The following is a 23712-nucleotide window of genomic DNA, read 5'->3' as shown; positions in this document are numbered from 1 at the left end:
AGTACACGTTTAAATTTATGTGACACTGCCAAACTGTTTTCCGAAGTGGTTGTAACATTTTACATTCACACCAACACGTATGAGAGTTTTGGTTGCTCCGTGTTATTGCCAGTATTTGACACTGTCGGCTTTGGGTGGTGTTTTTTTGTTTTAGATACTGTACTAGCTGCGTAAAAGGATCACACCATGGTTTTAATTTGTACTTCCCATATAGCGAATGACGTTGAATATCTTTTTGTATGCTTAGCTGCCTCCCACATATTTTTTTGGTGCTGTTTTTACCTCTTTGGTGAAGTGTCTCTTCAGGTCTTTTGCCCATTTTAATTTTTATTTTATTTTATTCATTTTTTGCCCATTTTAATTAATTAATTCATAAATTTTAAAGATTATTTATTTATTTGTCAGAGAGCGAGAGCATGAGAGGCAGAGGGAGAAGCAGGCTCTACCCTGAGCAAAGAGCCCGATGTGGGACTCAATCCCAGGACCCTGGGATCACAACCTGAGCAGAAGGCAGATGCTTAACCGACTGAGCCACCCAGGCATCCCTTGCCCATTTTTAAAATTGTGTTTTTCTTACTGTTCAATTTTGAGAATTTTATATATATTCTGGGAAAAAGCCCTTATCAAAATGTGACTTGCAAGTATTTCTTCCAAGTTTCTTGCTTGCCTTTTCATTGTCCTTATAGCATCTTACACAGAGCAAGTGTATAGTTTTGTTAAAGTCCAATTAATCATTTTGTTCTTACATAGATTGTGCTTTCTGTGGTGCATATAAGAACTCTGCTTAATAAAAAATTGTAAATATTTTCTCCTATACCTAATTTCTAGCAGTTTCACAGTTTTATATTTTACATTTAAGTCTATATACATTTTGAAATAATTTTTGTACAAAGTGTGAAGTATGGGTAGATTTTCCTTTTTTTGCAAATAAATCATTTCAGCACCATTTGTTGAAAAAATGATCCTTTCTCCATTGAATTGCCTTTAAAATTTGACAGATATCCATTTATTGTATTTGTGTGTGTCTATTTCTGCTTTCAGCCTCATTATTTCCTTTCTTCTTGCTTTGAGCATACTTTGTTCTTTTTCTGGATTCCTAAGATGGAAGATTTTAGACTACTGATTTGATAACCTTTTCTTTTAAAAAAAGTGTTTAATGCTATGAATTTTTGTCTAAGCACTCCTTTAGCTGCACCCCCCAATTTTTCATATGTTTTAATTGGTCCTAATTTAAAAAAAATTCTTGGGGTGCCTGGATGACTCAGTCGGTTAAGCGTCTGCCTTCAGCTCAGGTCATGATCCTGGCGTCCTGGGATTGAGCCCCGTGCTGGGCTCCCTGCTCAGTGGGGAGTATGCTTCTCCCTCTCCTTCTGCCCTCCCCCCCGACTTGTGTGCTCTCTCTCTCTCTCTCAAATAAATAAATAAAATCATTAAAAAAAAGATTCTTTTGAAACTTCCTCTTTGACCCAGGGATTATTTACAAGTGTGTTATAAAATTTCTAAATACATGGTATCTTCTCGAAATAACTCTGTTTTTGTTTTCTAGTTGAGTCTTACATTGGTCACAGAATATATGTTGTATGATTTCTATTTTTTTTAAATCCTTTAAAGTTTGTTTTAGAGCCCAGCATATGGTCTCTCTTGGTTAATGGCCCAGATGCACTTGAAAAGAACATATATTCTGCTGTTGTGGAATGTTCTACAATGTCATTTTAAATTTTCCCTTTTTCAGTATGGAGGTTCCTCAAAAAGTTGAAAATAGAGCTACCCTACAACCCAGCAATTGCACTACTGGGTATTTACCCCAAAGATACAAATGGGCACCTGCACCCCAATGTTTATAGCAGCAATGTCCACAATGTCCACAATAGCCAAACTATGGAAACCTATATGTCCATCAACAGATGAATGGATAAAGATGATGTGGTATATATATGCAATGGAATATTATGCAGCCATCAAAAAATGATATCTTGCCATTTGCAATGACGTGGATAGAACTAGAGAGTATTATGCTAAGTGAAATAAGTCGATCAGAGAAAGACAATTATCATATGATCTCACTGATATGAGGAATTTGAGAAACAAGACAGAAGATCATAGGCAAAGGGAGGGAAAAATGAAACAAGATGAAACCAGAGAGGGAGACAAACCATAAGGGACTCTTAATCTCATGAAACAAACTGAGGGTTGCTGGAGTGGATGGGAGTGGGAGGGGATGGGGTGGCTGGCTGATGGACATTGGGGAGGGTATGTGCTATGGTGAGCGCTGTGAATTGTGTAAGACTGATGAATCACAGACCTGTACCCCTGAAACAAATAATGCATTGTATGTTAATAAAAAAAAAGTTTTCCCTTTTTATCCCTGATAATATTTCTTGTTTTAAAGTCTACTTTGTCTAATAGTATACAAGTTTGCTAGGGCTATTGCAATAAAGTATCACAGCTCTGGAGGATAGAAGTCCAAAGTCAAGGTGTGGGCCAGGGTTGGTTCCTTCTAAGGGGTTGAGGGAAGGATCTGGTCCAGGATCTCTCATTGGCTTGTAGATGCCCACCTTCTCCCTGTGTCTCTCTACATCATCTTTCTTTTTATGTGTCTCTGTGTACATTTTTCCTTTTTACAAGTTCACCAGTCAAACTGGACAAGGGCCTACCACAATGACCTCACTTTACCATGATAACTTCCATAAAGACCTAATCTTTGAATCAGGTCATATTCTAAGATACTTAGGACTAGGATGTCAACATATGAATATGGGGGGCTTGATTCACACCATAACAGATAGTAGTACAGTTACTCCATTTTTCTTTTAGTTAGGATTTACATGGTATATCTTTTTTCCATTCTTTTAACCCATCAATATGTAATATTTTAAAAACAGGTTTTTTATAGACAGCATATAGTTTCTCTTTTAATTGTCACATTTAGACCACTTATATTTAGTATGATTATTGATATGGTTGGATCAAAATCTACCATCTGGCTAGGTGTTTTCTATTCCACCTTTTTTTTTTTTTTTTGCCTTCTCAGGTTAATTGAGCATTTTTTATGATCCTATTTTATCTCCATAATTGACTTACTATATATTTATAACTATCCTTATAATTCTTTATTGATTGCCTAAGGTTTACTAATATATCAATAAGTACTTAGAGCCTACCTTGAACTGCTGTTATAGTGCTTCCTAAGTAGTGTTATCTTATAGTGGTGTATTCCCAATTCCTCCCACCCTTGGCTACTGTTGGCATACATTTTATTTTTACACATGCTATATGTAACTATATATATATGTAACAACACATTGCTACTATTTTTGCTTTGGACTGTTATCCTTTAGAGAAAGTAAAAATGCAAAAAATGCACTTTATTTTACATTTATTTATTGCTGCACTCTTCATGTCCCTATATAGATCTAAGTTTCTGTAGTCTCATATTTTCTTTTGCTTAAAGAATTTCTTTTTATATTTTTTATAGTATAGATCTGCTGGCCCTGAATTCTCTGTTTTTGTTTCTCTGAGAAAGCCTTTATTTCACCCTCATTTTGAAGATATATTTGCTGGCTTTAGAATTCTGGGTTGACTTTTTTTCTTCTTCGAACACATTAGAAATGTGACTCTTTTGTCTTCCAGCTTGCCTGGTTTCTGATGAGAAGTTTGATGAGACTTATTTTCTAGCAAGTTGTGCTGGTTGCTGACACGAGGCCTTGGCTTCTCATGATATAAATCTCTTTCTAAGGTTGCTTGAGTATCCTCATGCTATGGCTGCTGCCATCCCCCAGAGCAAGTGATTTAAGAGAAGAGAGCAAGGAGGAAGCTACAGTGTGACCTACTCACAGAAGACAATACATGGCCTCTGCCACATTCTATTTGTTAGAAGAAAGTCACTAGGAGAAGCCCATGCTTAATGGGAGAGAATTAGGCTCGGCCTTTTGAGGGGAAGAGAATCAGAGATTCTGTACATATACTGAAAAACCACCACAGGGTTTAAAGAGCCTCGCTCTGGGGAGCACCTGGGCGGCTCAGTCAGTTAAGTGACCAACTCTTGGTTTCAGCTCAGCTCATGATCTCAGGGTTGTGAGGCTGAGCCCAGAGTCGGGCTCTGCACTCATTGTGGAGTCAGCTTGAGATTTTCTCCCTCTGCCCTTCCCCCTGCTCTCTCTCTCTAAAATAAAGTAAATAAGTGCACTCTTTAAAGAGCCTCATTCTGTAGGGGCTTGTGAAGTGAATTTCTTGCCCTTGCCCATACCTGTGAAGGTGCTAACATGATTTGAATGGCTCAGTCATCACACTGTTCTTACAGTGACCCTTTCCATGTGTTCACACAGTTACCAGGGTCATAACTATCTTTTCTTGTCTGAGAAGAAGAAAAAGTATTCTAAACTCCAGCAGACTCCTGAAGGATAAAAGATAATAATGTGAACAGTAAGCTTATAAAGTTAAAAAAAAGAAAATATCCATAATATCCTTGTACACTTAAGGCAGGGTCAACTTTCTTTTAAAAGACCCCAAAAGTACAAGCCATGTAGATCTGACTACATCAAGATTAAGGATTTGGGTTAAAGGACTTCCTAGTTAAAATTAACAAGTGATAGATTGGGAGTAGATATTTGCAATGTTAAAAAAAAAAAAGGATAAAATTTCTTCCAAATCACAAAGAAAAAACATGAGAAACCCAATTCTTAAAATGGCAACAGATGTACACAGACAATTCACCTAATGGGAAGTTCTGTAGCTATCACGCATAGGGAGAGGTGCTTGCCCACACCAGTGAGCACAGAAGACGAAGGGCGAAAAGCAAGCCTGTTGCAAGCTCACACACGTAAGATGGGCAAAAGCCAGGAGTTGGATGATGCCAAATTTGGAGGGCGGATGGGGGATGGGGGATGGAGAGCCAAGGGAAGTCTGGGCCCCGCCCCCGGTCACGTGCTCCCCGGAGGGCGCGGGATCCCGGCGGGCGGTGCGCGCCCCTCCACCCACGCGTGGACCGCAGCTGTGTCTCCCGCCGCGGAGCCCGAGACGCGCTGCGTCCGCCACCTGGCGTCACAGCCTCGCCCTCCGGATGCCGAGGGGAAAATACCCGCCTTGAGGCCTCGCTGCCTTGGAAGCCCCCCCTGCGCTCGTCGGGAACATGAGTGGTCGCGCCCGCGTGAGGGCCAGAGGCATGGCCCGCAGCCCCAGCGCCGCGGCCGGAGCCGGGCGCACCGCGGCGCCGCCCTCGCCCTCGCCCTCGCCCTCGCCCTCGCCCTCGGTGTGTAGGACGCGTGGCCCACAGGGCCTCGCTCTCTTCCCCTCCGTGGCCTTCACGCACACCGCCTTCCTCTGCTTTTACCTCTCCCTCTCTGCTGGGAAGTAGTGGGGTATCTTCCCGCTCGGCTTCGGGTCTTTCCAGGGTTTCTCACCTTTTTCCTTTCTGGGGGCGGTTATCCGAGTAAGAGGCCGGTGAAGAGTACTGAAGATCAGAGGCAAGTGCGTCGTTCCCTTCTGCTTTCTGAGTGCTTAATTACTTGACTCGGTTTTAAGTCTCCTGGAAAGAACTGTTGTACCATTGTAGGGCATATGCTCTGATACGATTTGTCTCACTAATTCATACACTCGCGTAAGAAATCTCAAACACAGATGTGGTTTAGATTTACCCGCTGTTTCTTGACCAGCCACGGTGGGTAGGGCTCCTGGCTAGACTTAGACAAGATTAGATTAAATTGGCCGGCAGATCAGCAACTTTTGAGTGATGTTACTCCTACCCATCAGGATTGGAGCAGTCTCTTAGACCAAAAGTTCTCAAGTGAGTAGGCGGTGGTCATTGTGTCTTTATTTTCATGTCATTGTTTTCTCTTGACTTCATGCATTTTTTAGCAGGCCAGCATATACTTCTTGAGCAAAGAGAAGTAGTTACTGTGAAAAGAGGAATATTAATGGTTCGCTTGGTCTGTTTCATGAACTAATTTGGGACCCATTTATTCAGGAGAGTCATCACCTGAGCTGGTGGCCCAAGTCCCCTGGGCTCAATTTATTTTCTTGCTACAAACGTGTTTACATTGGAGACCCCATGTCTGGAGGCAGCGGAAGCATGAGGTCTGTGTTCATCTCTACCGCCTTCCTTCTAATGAGCCCCGTGGGCATGAGAATCATAGCTCTACCTCTTTACACCTCCAGGAGTAACAGCTGTATCTGGCTCACAGTCAAAATTAAAGTTTGATAAATGGGGAAAACTATAGCTGCTCTTTATCCTTTTTTTCTAGAATGGGCAGTCTCTTCCCATCATCTCGTAAGCATTTTACCTCTTATCATTAGCTCATGGTGGTCTGATGACTTAGGACACGATACAGTTCTTATTTTGTGATAACCTTTTGATTTATGACTTAAATGTAACCAAGCTTAACCCCCGCCCCCCATTTTAGCCTGCATCTGTTGATATTGGCAACAATGAAGCATCCTCTACCAGTGGCCTCGTGGGAACAAGCAGGATGTCTGAGAAATGTAAGTGCAGCTCTGTCTGTTCATTCCGTTCCATTCGATCCGAATGGAACAGGAGTGACTGCTAAGCTTTACAGCAGCAGGGTCACTTCTCGAGCATCCCATTTACCTCTTCTTGGAGGATCCCCTGTGTGTGTTAGGTTTCTTTGGGATTCCCACACACAGTCTGCCACTGAATTTGCTGATACTGCTTGGCAGTTGGGCATCCACAGGCACCAGGAATCCAGTCTTTTGATTTTGTCTGTTCACTGAATAATTCTGAAAAATGTTCAGAAATTCTTTATGACCTAGAAGTGTCAGTGCCCCACCCTGCAGGGGTGGTAGAAACCTGGCACTGCAGCTGCCATGCTCTCTTCTTTTTTCCCTACCATCTGATGGTAGCTCTGTTCACTGCAAATCCAGATTTGGACTCAGGGTACGTGTCCACATGCTACCGCAAGTAGCCACTATCGCAGTGTGGGTTGGCCTTCCCCGTACCCTGGTTTGCTAGGGCTGCCATGACGAAGTACCATAGACTGGGTGGCTTAAACAATAGAAATGTGGTGTTTCATAATTCTGAAGGCTGGAAGTCCAAGATCAAGGTGTCCACAGAGTTGGTTTCTTCTGAGGCCTCTCTCCAGGGCTTATAGATGGCTGTCTTCTCCCTGTGTCATAACATGGTCTTCCCTCCGTATTTGTCTGTGACTTCATCTCTTCTTATAAGGACACAAGTCCAATTGGATTAGGGCTCATGCAAATGACCTCATTTTAGCTTAATTACCTTATTAAAGACCCCATCTCCAAATACAGTCACATTCTGAGATATGAGGGGTTAGATCTTCAACATATGAATTTGGGGGACACATAATTCACCCAGTAACCACTGCTGAAACCTGTTAGCCATCTCCCTTGCTCTGACTATGAAGTTAAGTGATGTAAGCTCTAAGCACTTAGGTTCTCCCAGACTCTGTGGATCATCAGTCCTTCCACCGTCATCTGCTGGGCTCTCTTATTGTCCACCGGGATTTTTCTAACTCTCCTCAAGCACCCCCTGTGATCTGAGCTCACAGAAGTGCGTGTGGTCTCTCAGAACACCTGCTTTGAGAGGCCGTGCGTCAGGTCCACCACCACTGCCGCCACCCACAGCCTAGTCCGGCTTCTCTTGGGACTTGCATTCCATGTCTGCTGCACATTCTTGTGACTAGCAAGGGCTAGAGATGGAATTTTTATTTATTTTTAAAAATTATAGTAAAATATACATAATACAAAATTTACCATATTAACCATTTTCTTTTTTTTTTTTTTTAAGATTTTTTATTTATTTATTTGACAGAGAGATAGACAGAAGAGCACAAGCAGAGGGAATGGCAGAGGGAGAGGGAGAAGCAGGCTCTGCACTGAGCAGGGAGCCCGATGCGGGACTCGATCCCAGAACCCTGGGATCATGACCTGAGCCGAAGGCAGGCGCTTAACGACTGAGCCACCCAGGCGCCCCATATTAACCATTTTCAATTGTATAGTCTGTTGGTATTAAGGACATTCACATTGTTGTGCAACTATCACCACCATCATCTCTAGGACTTTTTTTATCTTACAAAACTGAAGCCCTGTACTCATTAAACAATAACTCATCCCTCTAACCCCTGGCAGCTACCATCTTTTTTTTTTTTTTAAAGATTTTATTTATTTGAGAGGGAGCCAGTGAGAGAGAGCACAAGCAGGGGGAGTGGCAGAGGGAGAGAGAGAGGCAAACTTCCCCCTGAGCAGGGAGCCCAACATGCTTGATCTCAGGACCCTGGGATCACGACCTGAGCCGAAGGCAGACGCTTAACCGACTGAACCACCCAGGTGCCCCCTGGCAACTACCATCTTATGGTAGATTGCTTTTTTAGAAACCACCCAACATCTTTTGAAACCAAAAGCAGTGAGTGATATAGATAGTCTAGTAAGAATAATTTTTAAACATTTTTAAATCTTGTGATTTTCCTGGGAGACTCAGACTCCACTGAAAGGGTCTGAGCAGCAGTTTGGAGCAAGTGATGGTGTATTTTGAGGGAGTTGCAGTGGTTGTATCAAAGGACAGAGGTTGAGTCAGAGTGTTAGAGATTGGTTATACTATTACTTCATAGTAATATTACTACTACGCTTGCTTTGTAGTAATATTCTGTACTTTTCCTATTTTCACATTATCTTCAAAGTGCCAAAGTTGTATCCAGAAAACCAACATCTCTGTACTTGTTTAAACAGAAACAGATTTTACTTTCATATTTCCCAGAACCTAACAGTAAGTAATATGCCCCAAGGTGAAATGCTGGCTTTCATTTTCACAGGAATTATCTAGCACAAAAACTAGTATCAGTGTTCTGGGCAGTTCTCTTCTCGTGGTTGAGAGAGGTAAGAGATTCAGCCCCAATCTGTAAAGAAGTTGGTGTGGATAGTCTTTGTCTGCGAGTCTTCAGGGTGTTATGCAAGAGCTGAAGGGGGGAGAGCTACCCTCCATACATGAATGTGGAGCAGGGCATAGGGGTAGGGCTTTTTCTCCTTAACCAAGAGGAGAATCAGACTATACATAAATATTATGAGGTAGAATTAACTCATGGTTTGTTATTTCTAACAAAATGTAGCATGCTTCCTTTACAATTTTCAATTTTTAGGTTGAAGACTTCTGTATAGTCATGATTGTTTTCAGCAGTATGGGCCAGTTTTAATTAAAGACACAAAAATCTGGGCTTTGGTTAGAGATGCAGTTTTGATAGAGTAGTTTAAACAGTATCACTAGAATGAAACATGAGATGTTATGGCATTCTCTTCACATTTTAGGTGAAGATGTTATACCTTCTGGTGATGCTGGATGTACTTTCATTGAAAGAGGTGGGAAAATCAGACGGGACTTCACAGATCTGAGTGTCTGTACCAGAGAGAAATTGGCCCACGTGAGAGATTGCAAAAGAGGTACGTAGCCTTTGTGTTACTTTTTTAATGTTACCAAATCTTGCTTAAGGAATTTTAATTTCTAGATCTAAAATAAACAAGTTTATATATTGACTTAAAAGACGTTTATTGAATATCTGTTGTGTTCAAGGCATTATTTAGACACTAGTTGTTTTAGCCTTAATTCTCTCCTTTATTTGTAGAAGTAAGAATATTTCCCCCAAACATGACACTTGTTGAAAAGATTTTCTCCTTACACTTGGGGTAGGGGTTGAAAGAGATGCTCTCTTTCTTTTCCAACACTTTTCCTATATGGGAAATAATAACATCTCTGTACTTCAGCTATAAAAAAAAAGATATAGTCTGTTTTTGGAATTTTTAACCCAGTTTCCAAGGTCACCCCTGAAATTGCACCCAGAATTATGGGCATGTGCATTTTCAGGAAGTTAGGTCTGTTGTTTTCATTAGATTCTTGAAAGGCTTTGTGACACCCTCCTAAGAGTTGAGAAAGACTCCCTGATGCAGATCAATTTTCTGCAAACTTTTTGCATGGTTTGTTATCTACCATGCACACACTAACACACAAAATTGAAACAAAGTTTTATGAAACAGTGCTTGCACTTACTATGTGCAAGGCACTCTGGTCCATTCTGTTGCATTCTAGTCATTGTATAAAATGTGTTGGGTCATCTCATATATTTTCCTAACTTCAGCACTAATGGGTCATGATTACAGTCTGCAAACACTGGTGTAGGTGATTTCCAAGGGTCTTGCCAGCTCTGACATTCTGGGCTGACTGCTCTTTGTCCATGAATATGAATAGCTAGAATATGTTGCCTTTTCCCAGGATACAGGAGAGCAAAAGAAAGCTTTTCTTTAATTAAAATAGCACAAGAATTCCTTGCTCCTAACAGATGTCTACCATACATAGAAACTGAGGAAGTATTAACACACACGATGCTCTTTTTCTTTCTCACCACCTTGGGGGCTCATGTTTCCACCTCCTTCATGAAAGGAAGCAAAATAGTGCCCATTTAATAGAAGTCTTTCCTGTAAGACAAACACTGGATGATTCCCTGCAAGAAGAAGTCAGAAGTACCTCCTTTGTGCCCTCCTAGATTCTATCCTGGAGGGAGCTTACGCCATCTTGAGCACTGAACAGCTATATCAAGGCCACCTCTGAATTTGTCTGGTAGACTTTGAAGAGGTGAATAAAAAATTCTGTAGGGGATGGAATTTTTGGAAGCACACATAGCCTCCCTGTGTCTGCAGCAAACAAGCCCAGAGGCCTTGTCTGTTTTCATGCATGAAAGATAAGTGTAATATCTTTCTCTCTCCCTGTTCTCCCCTCAGTTTCTGAGGGCATTCTATTTTCCCTGATTGAACTATTTCAGAATTTTCAGAAGTATGGTTCACTTTTGATTATCTGGATTTCCAAGGGTCTAGGGGTTGTGCTCATGGTAAGAGCTGGACAGTGTCTTTATAATCTAAGAGCAGCATTTGAAAATATTACTTGAGCCATTTTTTTAATTGCACAGACTCAGAGCTGGAAGGCAGGCTTTGGTAGTTGAATTCTGAGGCTTCTCTTCTCTCAAGGACAAGAGTGTCAGTGTCTTCTCTTATGTTCCTATGACGCCTGCTTTACACGTGATCACATGACCCCTTTTTAATTCCTAAATGTGTGTGTGTAGGATTCCATAAGGTTATCAGGCTATAGGTCATTAGAGCCTGTCTTGTGTCACTGAACAAGAATCCTTGCTTTACAGCAACAACTATGCATAGGCAAATAAAAACTTCAAATGATGTGATTTATATTAACATGGTGTGATTTTATTTTGGTTAAAAAATGTTTTTTTTATTTGTCTTCTCAGGTTCCAGTGGAGTACCTGTGAAACTGGTCACAAATCTCTTTAGTTTAGACTTGCCCCAGGACTGGCAGCTCTACCAGTATCATGTGGCATATGTCCCAGATATAGAATCTAGAAGGCTGAGAATTGCTTTGCTTTATAGTCATAAGGAACTTTCCAACAAAGCAAAAGCATTTGATGGCGTCATCCTTTTTCTCTCACAAAAACTGGAAGAAAAGGTACAGTATGGTTAATTTTTATACCTGCACACACATGTATATACCTACACTCATTCGTGTATAGTTAAGAGGTTAGCTGATTGTTGTAACAGTTGGAATGAGTGTCTCACTCCTTTACTCTTTCCTGTTCCCATGCCTGAGAGCAGAAAGACTTCCTAATTAAGACCTCATCAGTAATTGATTTCTTAATTAAGAAGCTGATGATGTGGCATCTTAAAAATAAGAGCTGTAATACAAACACTGCTTTTTCAACTGCTACTTTTTTTTTTTAAGGCAAAGTGTCCTTGAAATAGGCATCTTTTTTAAACTTTTCCCAAAATAGGCAAGACTTTAAGAAACACCATTGAGTGTATGGCTTCAGAGCCTTAAATTTGCTCTCCTTTTCTTTTGCTCCTGCACAGTTGTACCTGTGTGTCCAAATAACTTTAGATCAATCTCTGATTCAAAAACTGTCATTCCTTTCATCACATGAAATATGAGTTATTGATATCAATCCTAAGGATATTTTTTAATGGTGTGATCACTGAGTATGGCAGTTGCATGATTCATATGCCTTTATCCATGTTTTTATACCCTCAAATTTTCAATCCTAAAATAAAGATACTGTTATTGATGTTTTTATTATATGCTTTGTTCTAAGGCAGTATTAAATTACTACAAGGAAAAAAGAACCAGTTTCTTTATAAAAAATTAAAATAGAGCATTGAATTAAAACTTTATGCTTCTATCCCTGAGAAAGCTTAATCCTCTAGTTCAATATTTTGGACAGGATGGTACCAAGGCATAAATTTAAATATCTAGACTCCACATAAATCTCTGTGAATTTCCTCAAGAAATGCATTTCTGAGCACCCTTGGGGCCTTTATCTTTTTATGAGAGCCTGAGATTTATAGGAGCCGCTTGAGTGATTATTTTCTCTGGATATGGAATTTAAAAATTATACCATAAGCTTAAATTTAGGGGCTTGGAAAATCTGGATCTGTAAATTTAGAAACATTTTAATTCATCATAAGTCCTTATTGATCCTTCAGTATTGTGTCCTATGACCAGTCATCAATAGCATGCTAATATTGTACCTCTCATACTTAAATGCTATATTTCAGGTGTATTGTTATCATTAAAGATCATCTTGTGCTTGTAGATACATCTGCAGTAACAGTAAACGAAATATGTTAATATTATACACCCCCTTGAGTGGTCCAGCTTACTTCAATTGTACCTAACCAAAATGGAGAAATTTTACTCTACAGATGCTCAGAATAAACGTATTATTTGTTTCTCATTCAAAATGAGCATGTAGTATGACCTTAGGGATGGAATCTAATGAAGAGGCAGGTGAGTAAAGAGCAAAGAGATTATAAAAACCCAGTTAGATAATGGGGCACCTGGGTGGCTCAGTTGGTTAAGCTTCTGCCTTCGGCTCAGGTCGTGATCCCAGGTCCTAGGATCGAGACCCGCATCGGGCTCCCTGCTCAGCAGAGAACTTGCTTCTTCTCTGCATGTTCTCTCTCTCTCGAATAAATAAAAAAATAAATCTTTAAAAACAAACAAAACAAAATGTAGTGAGACAACTCAGGCCTGTTGACTTTATTTCCCAGACGCAGGTGATACTAGGTTTCTACAAGAGTATTGTCTTATACCTTGTGGACATATGTCCTTCCTACCCAGTGACGGTGAGATAGAAATAGTAAAAAGAAATAGTGTCCCAACAAACATGTTACTATGCTCATCTTTTTATTCTGGTCTTAGTATCGACTTAGGCTTAATCCTGCACTCCTGTCCATCCTCTACACACTTTGTAGGATCCTTATTGTTATTGAGAAAGCCCCTCCACTAATGCATTGATCGCAGCCCCCCAAAGTGCAGTTTAGAAGTCCTATTCTGCTGCTTCCTGGCCTTCCACTGTCTTGTAGACCCCGTCTGTGTATCTGTGGCCACCACATGGCTTGCCCTCACTGGTCACATCTAGCTGCCACTCGTACGCATTCATTCTGCACTTACAAAGAGCCTGCGGTTGACTGCCAGGGTGCTGACATCATGGAAGAAACAAGGCTCTTGTCAAAACATTTCAACTCAGTACTAAAGTTATTTACGACTAAATACAATGCAAAGTTATTTACAAATGAATACAGCACAAGATTACATTTCTTGAGTACCCTACTCTACCAGGCTCTTTATAGGTGTGATCTCACTTAATTCTCTCATCACCCCCAGAGCCTTAGAGGTTAAGTATCTTGTCCAAGGTCGTCATACAGAGCTTGACAAAAGGAAAGATCCTGCCCAGCAGAATCCTTCAGTGGGAGCTGATACAGGCTCCTTGGGTAGGATTTGGGTCAATGAAGGGGATGATGGGGAGAGGAGGGATTCCTAGACAAGGGGACGGGAAGGAGCAAAGGCACAATGATAGAAGGCAAGGGGCGTATCTTAGAAAATTCTGATTGTTCAGGTTTAGCCAGGAAGGAATGGAAGTTGTGGCTCTGAATTTCTCACAATTTGAGTAAGAAATCACTTTGTGGAAGGACACATTTCTCTCTGTTTCCATGCAATGAGCCATTCCTGCCCTACATTTTTGGTTCAAACTGAAAGTGATTACAATTACACTTTAACTACAGAAAGTAGGGATGAAATACATAAATACTTGCTAATGAACTGGCCTCTTCTGATTCCTTACCCTTCTGAAAAATCCTTGGTCATTGATTTTTATTGTCTGATTTGATCACTCTTGATTATTCCAAAAGCCTGTACCAAGTCGTGTCTGGTCTAACAAGCTTCAAATTTCATTGGGCAGCTGGTATAGAAACCTATTCATGCATTCATTCTATTTTTATTTTTATTTTTTTATTTTTTATTTTTTTTTTGATTTTTTATTGTTATGTTAATCCCCATACATTACATCATTAGTTTTAGATACAGTGTTCCATGATTCATTGTTTGTGCATAACACCCAGTGCTCCATGCAGAACGTGCCCTCCTCAATACCCATCACCAGGCTAACCCATCCTCCCACCCCCCTCCCCTCTAGAACCCTCAGTTTGTTTTTCAGAGTCCATCGTCTCTCATGGTTCTTCTCCCCCTCCGATTTCCCCCCCTTCATTCTTCCCCTCCTGCTACATTCTTCTTCTTCTTTTTTTCTTTCTTAAATATATTGCATTATTTGTTTCAGAGGTACAGATCTGAGATTCAACAGTCTTGCACAATTCACAGCGCTTACCAGAGCACATACCCTCCCCAGTGTCCATCACCCAGTCACCCCATCCCTCCCACCCCACCCCCCACTCCAGCAACCCTGTTTGTCATTCTATTTTTAGAACATTGTTCCAGATTATAAGAAACCTACGAATTTCTCTAGACCTTTCAAAAATTAATAAAACAGATTTCCTATCTGTTTTAATGTCTACTGATTTCTCCCCACTTTCCCCACATTTACTTGCCCTCTTGCAAATCCCCTCTCCTTACCTTCCTTCCTCTCTTCTTCTCTGCTTTTCTGTTTTTTTTAGGAGGATTTATTTGACAGAAAAGAGAGTGTGCCCCTGTGCGAGTGGGGGGAGGGGCAGAGGGAGAGGGAGAGAGATTCCTCAAGCAGACTCCCCGCTGAGGATGGAGTCCTTCTCGGGGCTCCATCCCAGGACCCTGAGATCATGACCAGAGTCAAAATCAAGAGTTAGACGCTTAGGGGCGCCTGGGTGGCTCAGTCGTTAAGCGTCTGCCTTCGGCTCAGGTCATGATCCCAGGGTCCTGGGATCGAGCCCCATGTCGGGCTCCCTGCTCGGCGGGAAGCCTGCTTCTCCCTCTCCCACTCCCCCTGCTTGTGTTCCCTCTCTCGCTGTGTCTCTGTCCGTCAAAAAATAAATAAAATCTTAAAAAAAAAAAAAAAAAAAAAAGAGTTAGACGCTTACCCGGCTGAGCTACCCGGGCACCCCTCTGCTTTTCTCTTTATGAATAAACTTTTGAGAGGCTGTCCTCTGGAATCCACTGATAGGCTTCTGGGTGTCCATGAACCCCCTGAAAATGGGTAAATCATTGTGGTATATATGTATGTGAAGTTTTCTCGGGATAATGCCTATAACTTTTTATCAGACTCTCAAAGTAATTTGTGACCTGCCCCCCCCACCTTAGCTAAATAAGGTCAAGAAACACTTTATCTTTGGATCAAGTCTCTGTACCCTAAATCTGATTTTGATTCTCCATTAAGAAGTTAGAGAAGAGAGGGGCTCCTGGGTGGCTCAGTAGGTTAGACGTCTGCCTTGGGCTCAGGTCATGATCCCAGAGTTCTGGGATCGAGCCTTGGGGAGCCTGCTTCTCTCTGCCTCTGCCGCTCCCCCTGCTTGCACTCTGTCTCTCGCTCACCTATATCTCTCAAATAAATAAATAAAATCCTAAAAAAAAAAAAAAAAAGGAAAGAAAGAAGTTAGGAGAGAGATGTGTTACTTTTCTAGGATTAACAAGATAGGAAGACCCTCCAAGTGTAATGTGATTAGATTATTACATACTAACACCTGCAGTTTTGTTTTGTTAATGCATATTAAATTGTGATGACTGTATCATCTCTAACTCTTCACACTCGAAGATAAATCTAGAGTGCACATTAAGTACCTCTTTCCCCAGGTCACAGAACTGTCAAGTGAAACTTCGAGAGGCAAGACTGTAAAGATGACTATCACTCTGACAAGGGAGCTGCCAGCAAGTTCCCCCGTGTGCATCCAGGTCTTCAATATCATCTTCAGAAAGTGAGGAACCTCACACATCTCTTTTGTTGAGGCTAGCGATGCCGTTCAGTACAGGGCCTGCGTATGACAAGCCTCGGCCATCTTGTGGGCCATGTGCCCGCAGCAGTGTTGTCTGCAGGGCAGTTTCCCCGTGCTTTCACGTAGTTGTGCGGTGATGTGCCCCGCAGTCCCTCACAGCCTCTCACCGGCTTCTGCCTCGTCATCCAGTGCTCTCTGAGTTAGGACAAAGAACTCAAGGGTTGTGCTGTCTCAGTGGTAGCAGGGGTGGGGGGAGCGGGGCGGGGCTGCCTTTTCTTTCTCTTCTTTTTCTGTACCCTCTCCCACCCTCCACCCAGACTGAAAAATCAGGTATGTCTGGGTTGGTCAGCTGAAAGATTTGTTATTCTTCTAGCCTCACCAACTGCTCTCTGCTCTCGCCCCCCACCCTCAGCCCCCTGCCACATGAACCCCGGGGGCAGAAGGAAGGTTGTGACTACACTGTCCAGTGTCCTTCAGACTGATGTGGGGATCACTCGCCTCAGGATTATCTCGGGGGTTGTTGGGTGGAACTCCATAAAATGCAGATTTCCTAGCCCCTCACTGGACCTAGTAAAGAGAATTTCAAGAGTGGGGCCCGAAATCCACATTTTTAGCACGCTTCCCCGATGACCAGTGGGAACACAGAGGCTTGTAAACCAGTATTTTCCACACTACTAGTGTGGACCAGCCAAGATGATAATAAACTTTCGACACCAGCCCTTTCCCCAATAACGGCCTCTGCACAGGAGGAGGACAGGGGGTTTGGGTTTTGCTCGGTAGGACACATAAAAGGAATCCACCCCCACCCCCAGATATGTTATTTCTTAATTCTAGTCAGAAGTCTTGCTAAGTAGCTTTAGATCATATTCAGTATCATCAGATGGAGGCTGAGGCTCAATGACATTTGGTAGCCAAAATCATGCGGTTGTTATCTGTGTTTCCTGACTTGAAATGCTTGCACTTCCCTCATGCAGTGGGCAGCCTCAGATCAGTGATGTGTCCAGTTCCAGAGGTGGCCAGGATTAGTTGCTGAAGAGGCAGCCATGCTACGTAGCCTCATTAGAAAAAGCCTCCCCATCTCAAAATAGGGAAGAGGCCAGAAGAACCTTCAACCATGGCTTGCCTCACTCCATCCATGCTAACCAGAATGTGACAACCACAGTCATATTGTGACCACGTATTTATGTTGCAGTTAAGTGCAAACAGACAAAAATAATTTCAGTTGTATCGTTCTTGAATAGAAAGAAGTCATAATTCTTATGTATACACTCATATGTATATTTAGCATCTAAACCTTCCAGTGCTAGAAGAATGAGAGTTCTATAGTTTCGACATATTTTTATCAGATGTTCAGCATGGGGACAAACTTAGAATTACACTGTTATTACCTGATGTTGACCAAAGATTTTTTAAAAAAATGTATACTTGCAGGATCTTAAAAAAGTTGGCTATGTACCAAATTGGACGGAACTTCTATAAACCTTCTGAACCAGTGGAAATTCCCCAGCACAAGTACGTTTATTTATATTTTCTGTTACTCTGAAATTGTTATAATGTGAAGAACATAATTTACAATGCAATCTTATACCATTATGCCTCCTATGAGAGCCTCTGTGTTATGAAAAGTAATGGATTTTTTTAATTTTTGAGTTTTTTATAGAATGGAGAACGTCAGTGTGAAGCTAGCAGCCTGTTTTCTTCTATTAGTGTGCTAGGTCATTATCATAAATCCTAGAAGGAATTCAGAAACTGCGTTTTCTGTGTGTGACAAGTAATAATGAAGGCAGAATAAGCAGGATGATGTTATACCACATAGTTGAAACTCTGTTTTCTTGCTGACAGGAAATTAGCACAGCCAAAGATGGTTGATGTTGGGTAAGCAGAGGCCAGACAAACAAGTCAGCTAAACGAAACTGGAATTTCCACTCTAAATGGGAAGTAGATGCTTCAGGGAAAGCCATCAGCTGTGTCTAGGACGGGTTGTTATCTCTCCAAAATATGTGGTCAAGCTAAAGACAGGAGAGGCAATTGGTAACCCAAAGACAGATATGTAAACGAAGGAGTGCATAAAAGATAGAAAATGAGGGGGCAGGCTGTTTAGCCTTCTGGCAGGTAGGGGAAAAATGGTAGGGTTTCCATATGGTCAGTGAGTGTGTCCCAGTGGTCTGTATGAAGCATCCTGTTCATCTTCGTCCCTCATCCCCCGACCTAGATGAGAAGTTCTTGTGAGCTGGGCTGGACGCCAGCGCATATGCTTGTCCTAAAGGCTGGCTCAGTAGCATCGTGAATGAAGTCCACAAAATGAACTGAAACAATTTTTTAAAAAAAATATTTACCCTTTCTTTCATGTCCTTTCCGTAAGTTTTTCTTATGCACGGCTTCAGTCCATGATAGCCCTAAATGTAAAAAGGGGCTGTAGCCTCTGCTACAGTTTCCCTTGTGTGTTTGTACATGATACCATTTAGATTATTTCTTACTCTCATGAAGTCTCTACACTGTCTACACCATTGAGTCTGTGTGCTTTTCTGAACCTAGAGGTTTTCATGCTGGGATAGTTCACTGTATAAACATATCAGTCTTACAGCTGTGATTCTCCACCAAGGGCAGTTTTGCCCCCCTAGGGCACATTTGACAGTGTCTGTAAGTATTTCTGGTGGTCACAGCTTGGAGGCTGCCACTAGCATCTGGGGGTAGAGGCCAGGGGTGCTGCCAGATGTCCTACAAGGCGCAGCATAGCTCCTGACAGAGAATGACCTGGAGTGCACGTTAAGTACCTACAAAATGTCAGTAGTGCCAGGGTGGACACATGCTGCTCTGTGGGAATGTGTTTATCGTAAATGCGTGTGTAAAGGTACTCCAGCTAGAAATAAGTGAAGTTTTAATCAGCAAGTGGAAGAAATCAGACTAAAGAAAAATTGTTTCATAAAATCTAGAAAATTAGAATGTAAAATCAGCATGTAAAAATAATGATTGTTTTATGATACGACATTTAAAATATGTATTTTTAAATATTTGCTTATTTGAAGGTTGTCCCTTTGGCCTGGGTTTGCAATTTCTGTGTCACAGTTTGAAAGCAGGCTCCTATTTACTGCTGATGTGAGTTATAAAATACTCCGGAATGAGACTGTTCTAGAATTCATGACTGGTATCTGCCAGGAAACTGGTATGTCCTGCTTTACCCAGACGTGTGAAAAACAGCTGCTTGGGCTCATTGTCCTAACGAGGTAAACGCGTGCATTTTTAAAAACTTTTCCCTAGGGAATGCATTCTTTATGCTCTTTGGGAACAGGAATAGCATCGGGGCATTGTCCCGAGCACAGATCTGATCCGTTTACTCACCTGTTTAGACCTGGCTGTTCTCTGTTGACTAGAGTTCGGACTTCCAGGAGTGGCCTTCGGGGACCCTCCACCATCTGACATGGTCCTGCATTGTCTCTCGCTGCACCCCTCCCCCACCCCCAGTAGTTTGCACTTTGCTGCTTCCGTGCCTCTGTCTGGATTTTCCACCCCGAATTCTGACTTTTAAATTTCTATTTGACAAAATCCAGCTCAAACCTTACTGCTTTTCTGGAGCCTTCACCTGTCCACTCAGTTCGAAGTACTCAGTTACCCCCCCTGTGCTGTTCCGATAGCACGTTGCTCACAGCCACCTCTTTATAGCCATCTTATTTTGTTTTATTACATCACAGGAGAGAACATTAGGTCCACCGCTCTTCTTATCTGTAGAGTATGAGATCTTTTAAGGCTGAGACCTTTCCAGTCCCTAGACTTCTCTATATAAAATTTGCCCACAGTGCACATTGAACTGAATTAAACACAAATTAGGTTACTTCCTGAGTATCAGAAAGCTCACCATGTACTGCTGCTAGTCCACAGATAGTTCTTTTAGAGGACATGCTAGCCTTCTCCTAATCTGGTTTGGAATTTCCACTTAAAGTTGTTTTTCTGGGTTATACAGCAGGGAGGTGGGACTGGTTGAATTCTGTACTATCCTGGATGAGAAGGCCACCCTCTTATCCTCCTGTCCTGATTGTCATGAATTAGTATATCACACTATTCCAAAGTAACCTTGCAAAGTACCAAGAACCTAGGAGAAACCTGACAAGGAGGTTTCTGTCCCGAGGCTGGGGCAGCGTGTGAGCATATTGCAGGCCACACAGTGCCGTAGGGGAAATAGAGCTTAGAAGGATTTTATCCAGCCTACTTTGCAGTTTCACTAAGGGCCAGCCCCAGATGGGAGATTAAGTGGGATACTCAGATTGCATGGTTGATCAGCCTTCTTTGGGTGCTTTTCTTTCTTTTTTTTTTTTTTTTAAGATTTATTTATTCATTTGAGAGAGAAAGACCCGGAGTGGGGCAGGGGGACAGGGAGAGGGACATGGAGAGAGAGAATCCCCAAGCGGACTCTCCACTGAGCACAGAGCCTGATGCGGGGCTCGATCCCAGGACCCTGAGATCATGACCTGAGCCATGATCAAGAGTTGAACGGTTAACCGACTGAACCACCCAGGCGCCCCTTGTTTGGGTGCTTTTTATCAGAACAACTATCTGGGAGCTGAAAAACTCTGAATGACACCAGAAGCTGATGGGAAAGTTTTGAGCAATGCTTCAGCCTTTGAACATAGAAGAATAATTTATAGTGAAGTTAGAGTGTCTCTCAGTGAGAAAGATTGTGGTCTAATGACTTTCTCACCAGTTTTGTTGCAATGTGGAGGTTTTCCTGTATACTGAAGAGTTAATGAATGCTTTTCTCAGATAAAAGCTGATTGTTAAAAAAATGACTATTTGTGTATTACTGTTGTAATTTCTGAAATTCTGGAGTCTAATACTTTGAATTATAACTGTAGTGAAATAGGCACTTTGTCTTGTATGATTTGGAAAAAACGTTTAAAGATTCCTTGCATTTCCCAGATACAATAACAAAACCTATCGCATCGATGACATTGACTGGTCGGTGAAGCCCACACACACCTTTCGGAAGCAGGACGGCACTGAGATCACCTACGTGGATTACTATAAACAGGTTGGACTTTTTTACTTTACTCTCATCTCTCTTCCTCTTTGCTTAGAGAAGTCTCCCCGTTCCTTTCCAAATCTAACAAGTCTCCCAAACTGTCAGTCTGAGTCTGTTTCTGACATCATTCTTCGACTTGTCCCTTCCCCTCCGCCCGTACCTTCCCTGGGTTGGCTCAGACCCTCATCCTGTCTCCTGTTGTCCTTCTTCCTGTAGTCTGAGGAATTTCCCTTCAAAGCATATCTGATAACGTCACTGCCCTGCTTAAAATATTTCTGCGACTCTCTAGTGCTTTAGAAGCTGGATCTGAGCTCCCAGGCAGGGCCCCTTTATGATCTGGCCACTGCCTGCCTCCTGAGCCTCCTCTCTTACCAGTTTGGTTTCCTTTGTATGCTCTGCTGTGCTTCTTGTTTCTGGTTCCTTTGGTCAGTTACTCCCCTGTGCATTCCCGTTCATGCTCCTTCCTCCTCTTGGGCACCCCTGCACAGCCAGCCAATCACTGACCACCCTTCCATCCATAGCTCAGCTGTCAACTCTTAAGGGAGCCCCACGGCGCTCTCCCCAGGGGCCCCTTCCTGCAGTTGGTGGCATCACGTTATCACGGGCAGGATGTGAATGGTCTGATTTCCCTCCTGAACTTGGAGCTCTTTATTTCGGGATACTCAGGGCTAGCACAGCGCCTTGCACATAGCAGGGACTCAAACATTTGCCTCTGGGAGCTGGCTTCACGACTTGTCACCATTACCTCTGCCCCCACCTTCCATCCGCAGTTCCTTCCAGAGGCTCCTTTTCTTTAACGTACGGTCATATTTCAGTCTCCAAAATCTCACAGATGTTTTCAAAAACAAGAACAAACACAGAGCAAGAACTCTTCCTTTCTACACCTGCCAGAAAAGCTTTTTTTTTTTTCCTCCTTAGCTGATTTCTTTGGAAGGTCATCTTCACTAGCTCCAAGCACCTCTTCTGTTCTTCCTCCCTGAAACCTCGGTAGTCTGGCATCTGGTCTGCTGCTATGGAAATAGCTCTCTGAAGGTCAAATTCAGCTACCGTTCTTATTCTGAGGGGCTTTGGTGGCACTTGACACCAGTGACCCCTCCCACCTGGCTGGAGCGGCTCCCCTGGTGGCTCTCTGCCAGATTTTGTTCCAGTCTCAGCCTCCTGAGCTGTTTCCCCTTCCTTTTCCCCACATGTTAAATGCTATTATTCACTATGGCTCCCTCATGTATGTCTGATCTTATCTCGAGACCTCTCAAACGGAGTATTTTTGCCTTGCCCTCATTCCTAAATTATAGACTCATCTCCATTTTCAGACCACATTTGCATGAATGACCTGCAGGCATCTCAGATTAGCATCATTCATAACGAATTCATTGTCTTTCCCACTCCCATTTCTCCTTGGGAATTCAGCTTCTTCCTTCCTTCCTCTTTTTTGTTCTCATTTGCCTCCTTTGCACTTGGATTCTCCCTGGAACCCATCCCTCTCCCCAGCCCTCTATCACCACTGCAGGAATGCAGGACGCTCACGGATTCCCATCTGGGGGATTTTGGTCACCCCTTTTTGGTGTCCTTGCCCCAGCTCTGTCTGCACTGTGACCATCATCCTCACTGCCACCAGAGGAATCCTCCTGAAATGCCTCCCAGAAGGGTGGTTAAGAGCATTAGCAATGGAATAAGGTAGTCCCGGCACTGGCCGTGTTACGTTGAGCAAAGCACCAAACTTGGAGTGTCCTATGTAAAAGGGAGCCATTGACCTGCCTTCATGGTGCGGGGCAAGCACCGAGTGAGGTAACCATGCCTACAGAGCTTTCAGCCGGGTACCTGCACACGGTGAGCACTGGATCCATGGAGGAGACCCGCCCCTCTTTTCCCAGCCTCCCCTTCTTCACCTCCAGCATCACACCCTTTGATCCTGGCTCGCCTTTTAGCCTCATCTCTCCCCACCTTGCCACCAGACACCCCATGCTGCTGTCCCCCCATCCACTCACTGTCGCTAAGCGTTTCTCAGCCTTTGCTCATGTTCGCTAGACATCTGCACCAACCCACACCGCACCTTTCCCCTTCAGCACCAGCTGATGCCCTAGCTTTGAAGTCAAATGTCACCTCATTTGTGAAGTCCCCTCTGACCGTGCTTCCTGTCACATTCACAGAAGAGCTAGCCCTTCCCTGAGCACTTGTTCCACGCATCACACGTTGCTTCTAGAATGTCTTCCTTGTAGAACAGGGATGGCATTTGGCTAACCCGTGATGAATAGTGCCTACCAAAGCATCTTGTGCATAATGTGCTCCATAAGTGTTTGTTTATTAAACACCAAGTTTGTTGAATAATCGGTTTCTTTCTGGCCTGAGTAAATGTGTTCTTTGAACAGAGGTATTTTTAGGATCTGTGACATTCTGAAAAGGGAATCGTGTTAAAATCCCACTCACTTTCTTTGTAATGAGTTGTGGTTCACTGCATGTTTATTGTAATTAGGGAGAAAAAGAAA

The 23712-nt window shown here is 42.6% G+C and overlaps 1 protein-coding gene across 1 annotated transcript in view; it reads left to right on the top strand.

The window, feature by feature from the left end:
• Window positions 1–5128: 5128 nt before the first annotated feature.
• PIWIL4 (piwi like RNA-mediated gene silencing 4) overlaps window positions 5129–23712 on the top strand; it is a 41893-nt gene continuing 23309 nt past the window's right edge. The window contains exons 1-8 of the mRNA XM_032426431.1: window positions 5129–5248; window positions 6399–6483; window positions 9280–9405; window positions 11256–11470; window positions 16076–16197; window positions 17647–17727; window positions 19242–19439; window positions 21127–21238. Coding sequence (XP_032282322.1) covers window positions 5129–5248; window positions 6399–6483; window positions 9280–9405; window positions 11256–11470; window positions 16076–16197; window positions 17647–17727; window positions 19242–19439; window positions 21127–21238 — 1059 coding nt within the window. The remainder of the gene's footprint in view (window positions 5249–6398; window positions 6484–9279; window positions 9406–11255; window positions 11471–16075; window positions 16198–17646; window positions 17728–19241; window positions 19440–21126; window positions 21239–23712) is intronic.

Source organism: Phoca vitulina, unplaced genomic scaffold (genome assembly GCF_004348235.1).
Source record: "Phoca vitulina isolate PV1807 unplaced genomic scaffold, GSC_HSeal_1.0 scaffold34, whole genome shotgun sequence".
Taxonomy (NCBI): Eukaryota; Metazoa; Chordata; class Mammalia; order Carnivora; family Phocidae; genus Phoca; species Phoca vitulina.
This window is presented reverse-complemented; position numbering and strand designations above follow the sequence as displayed.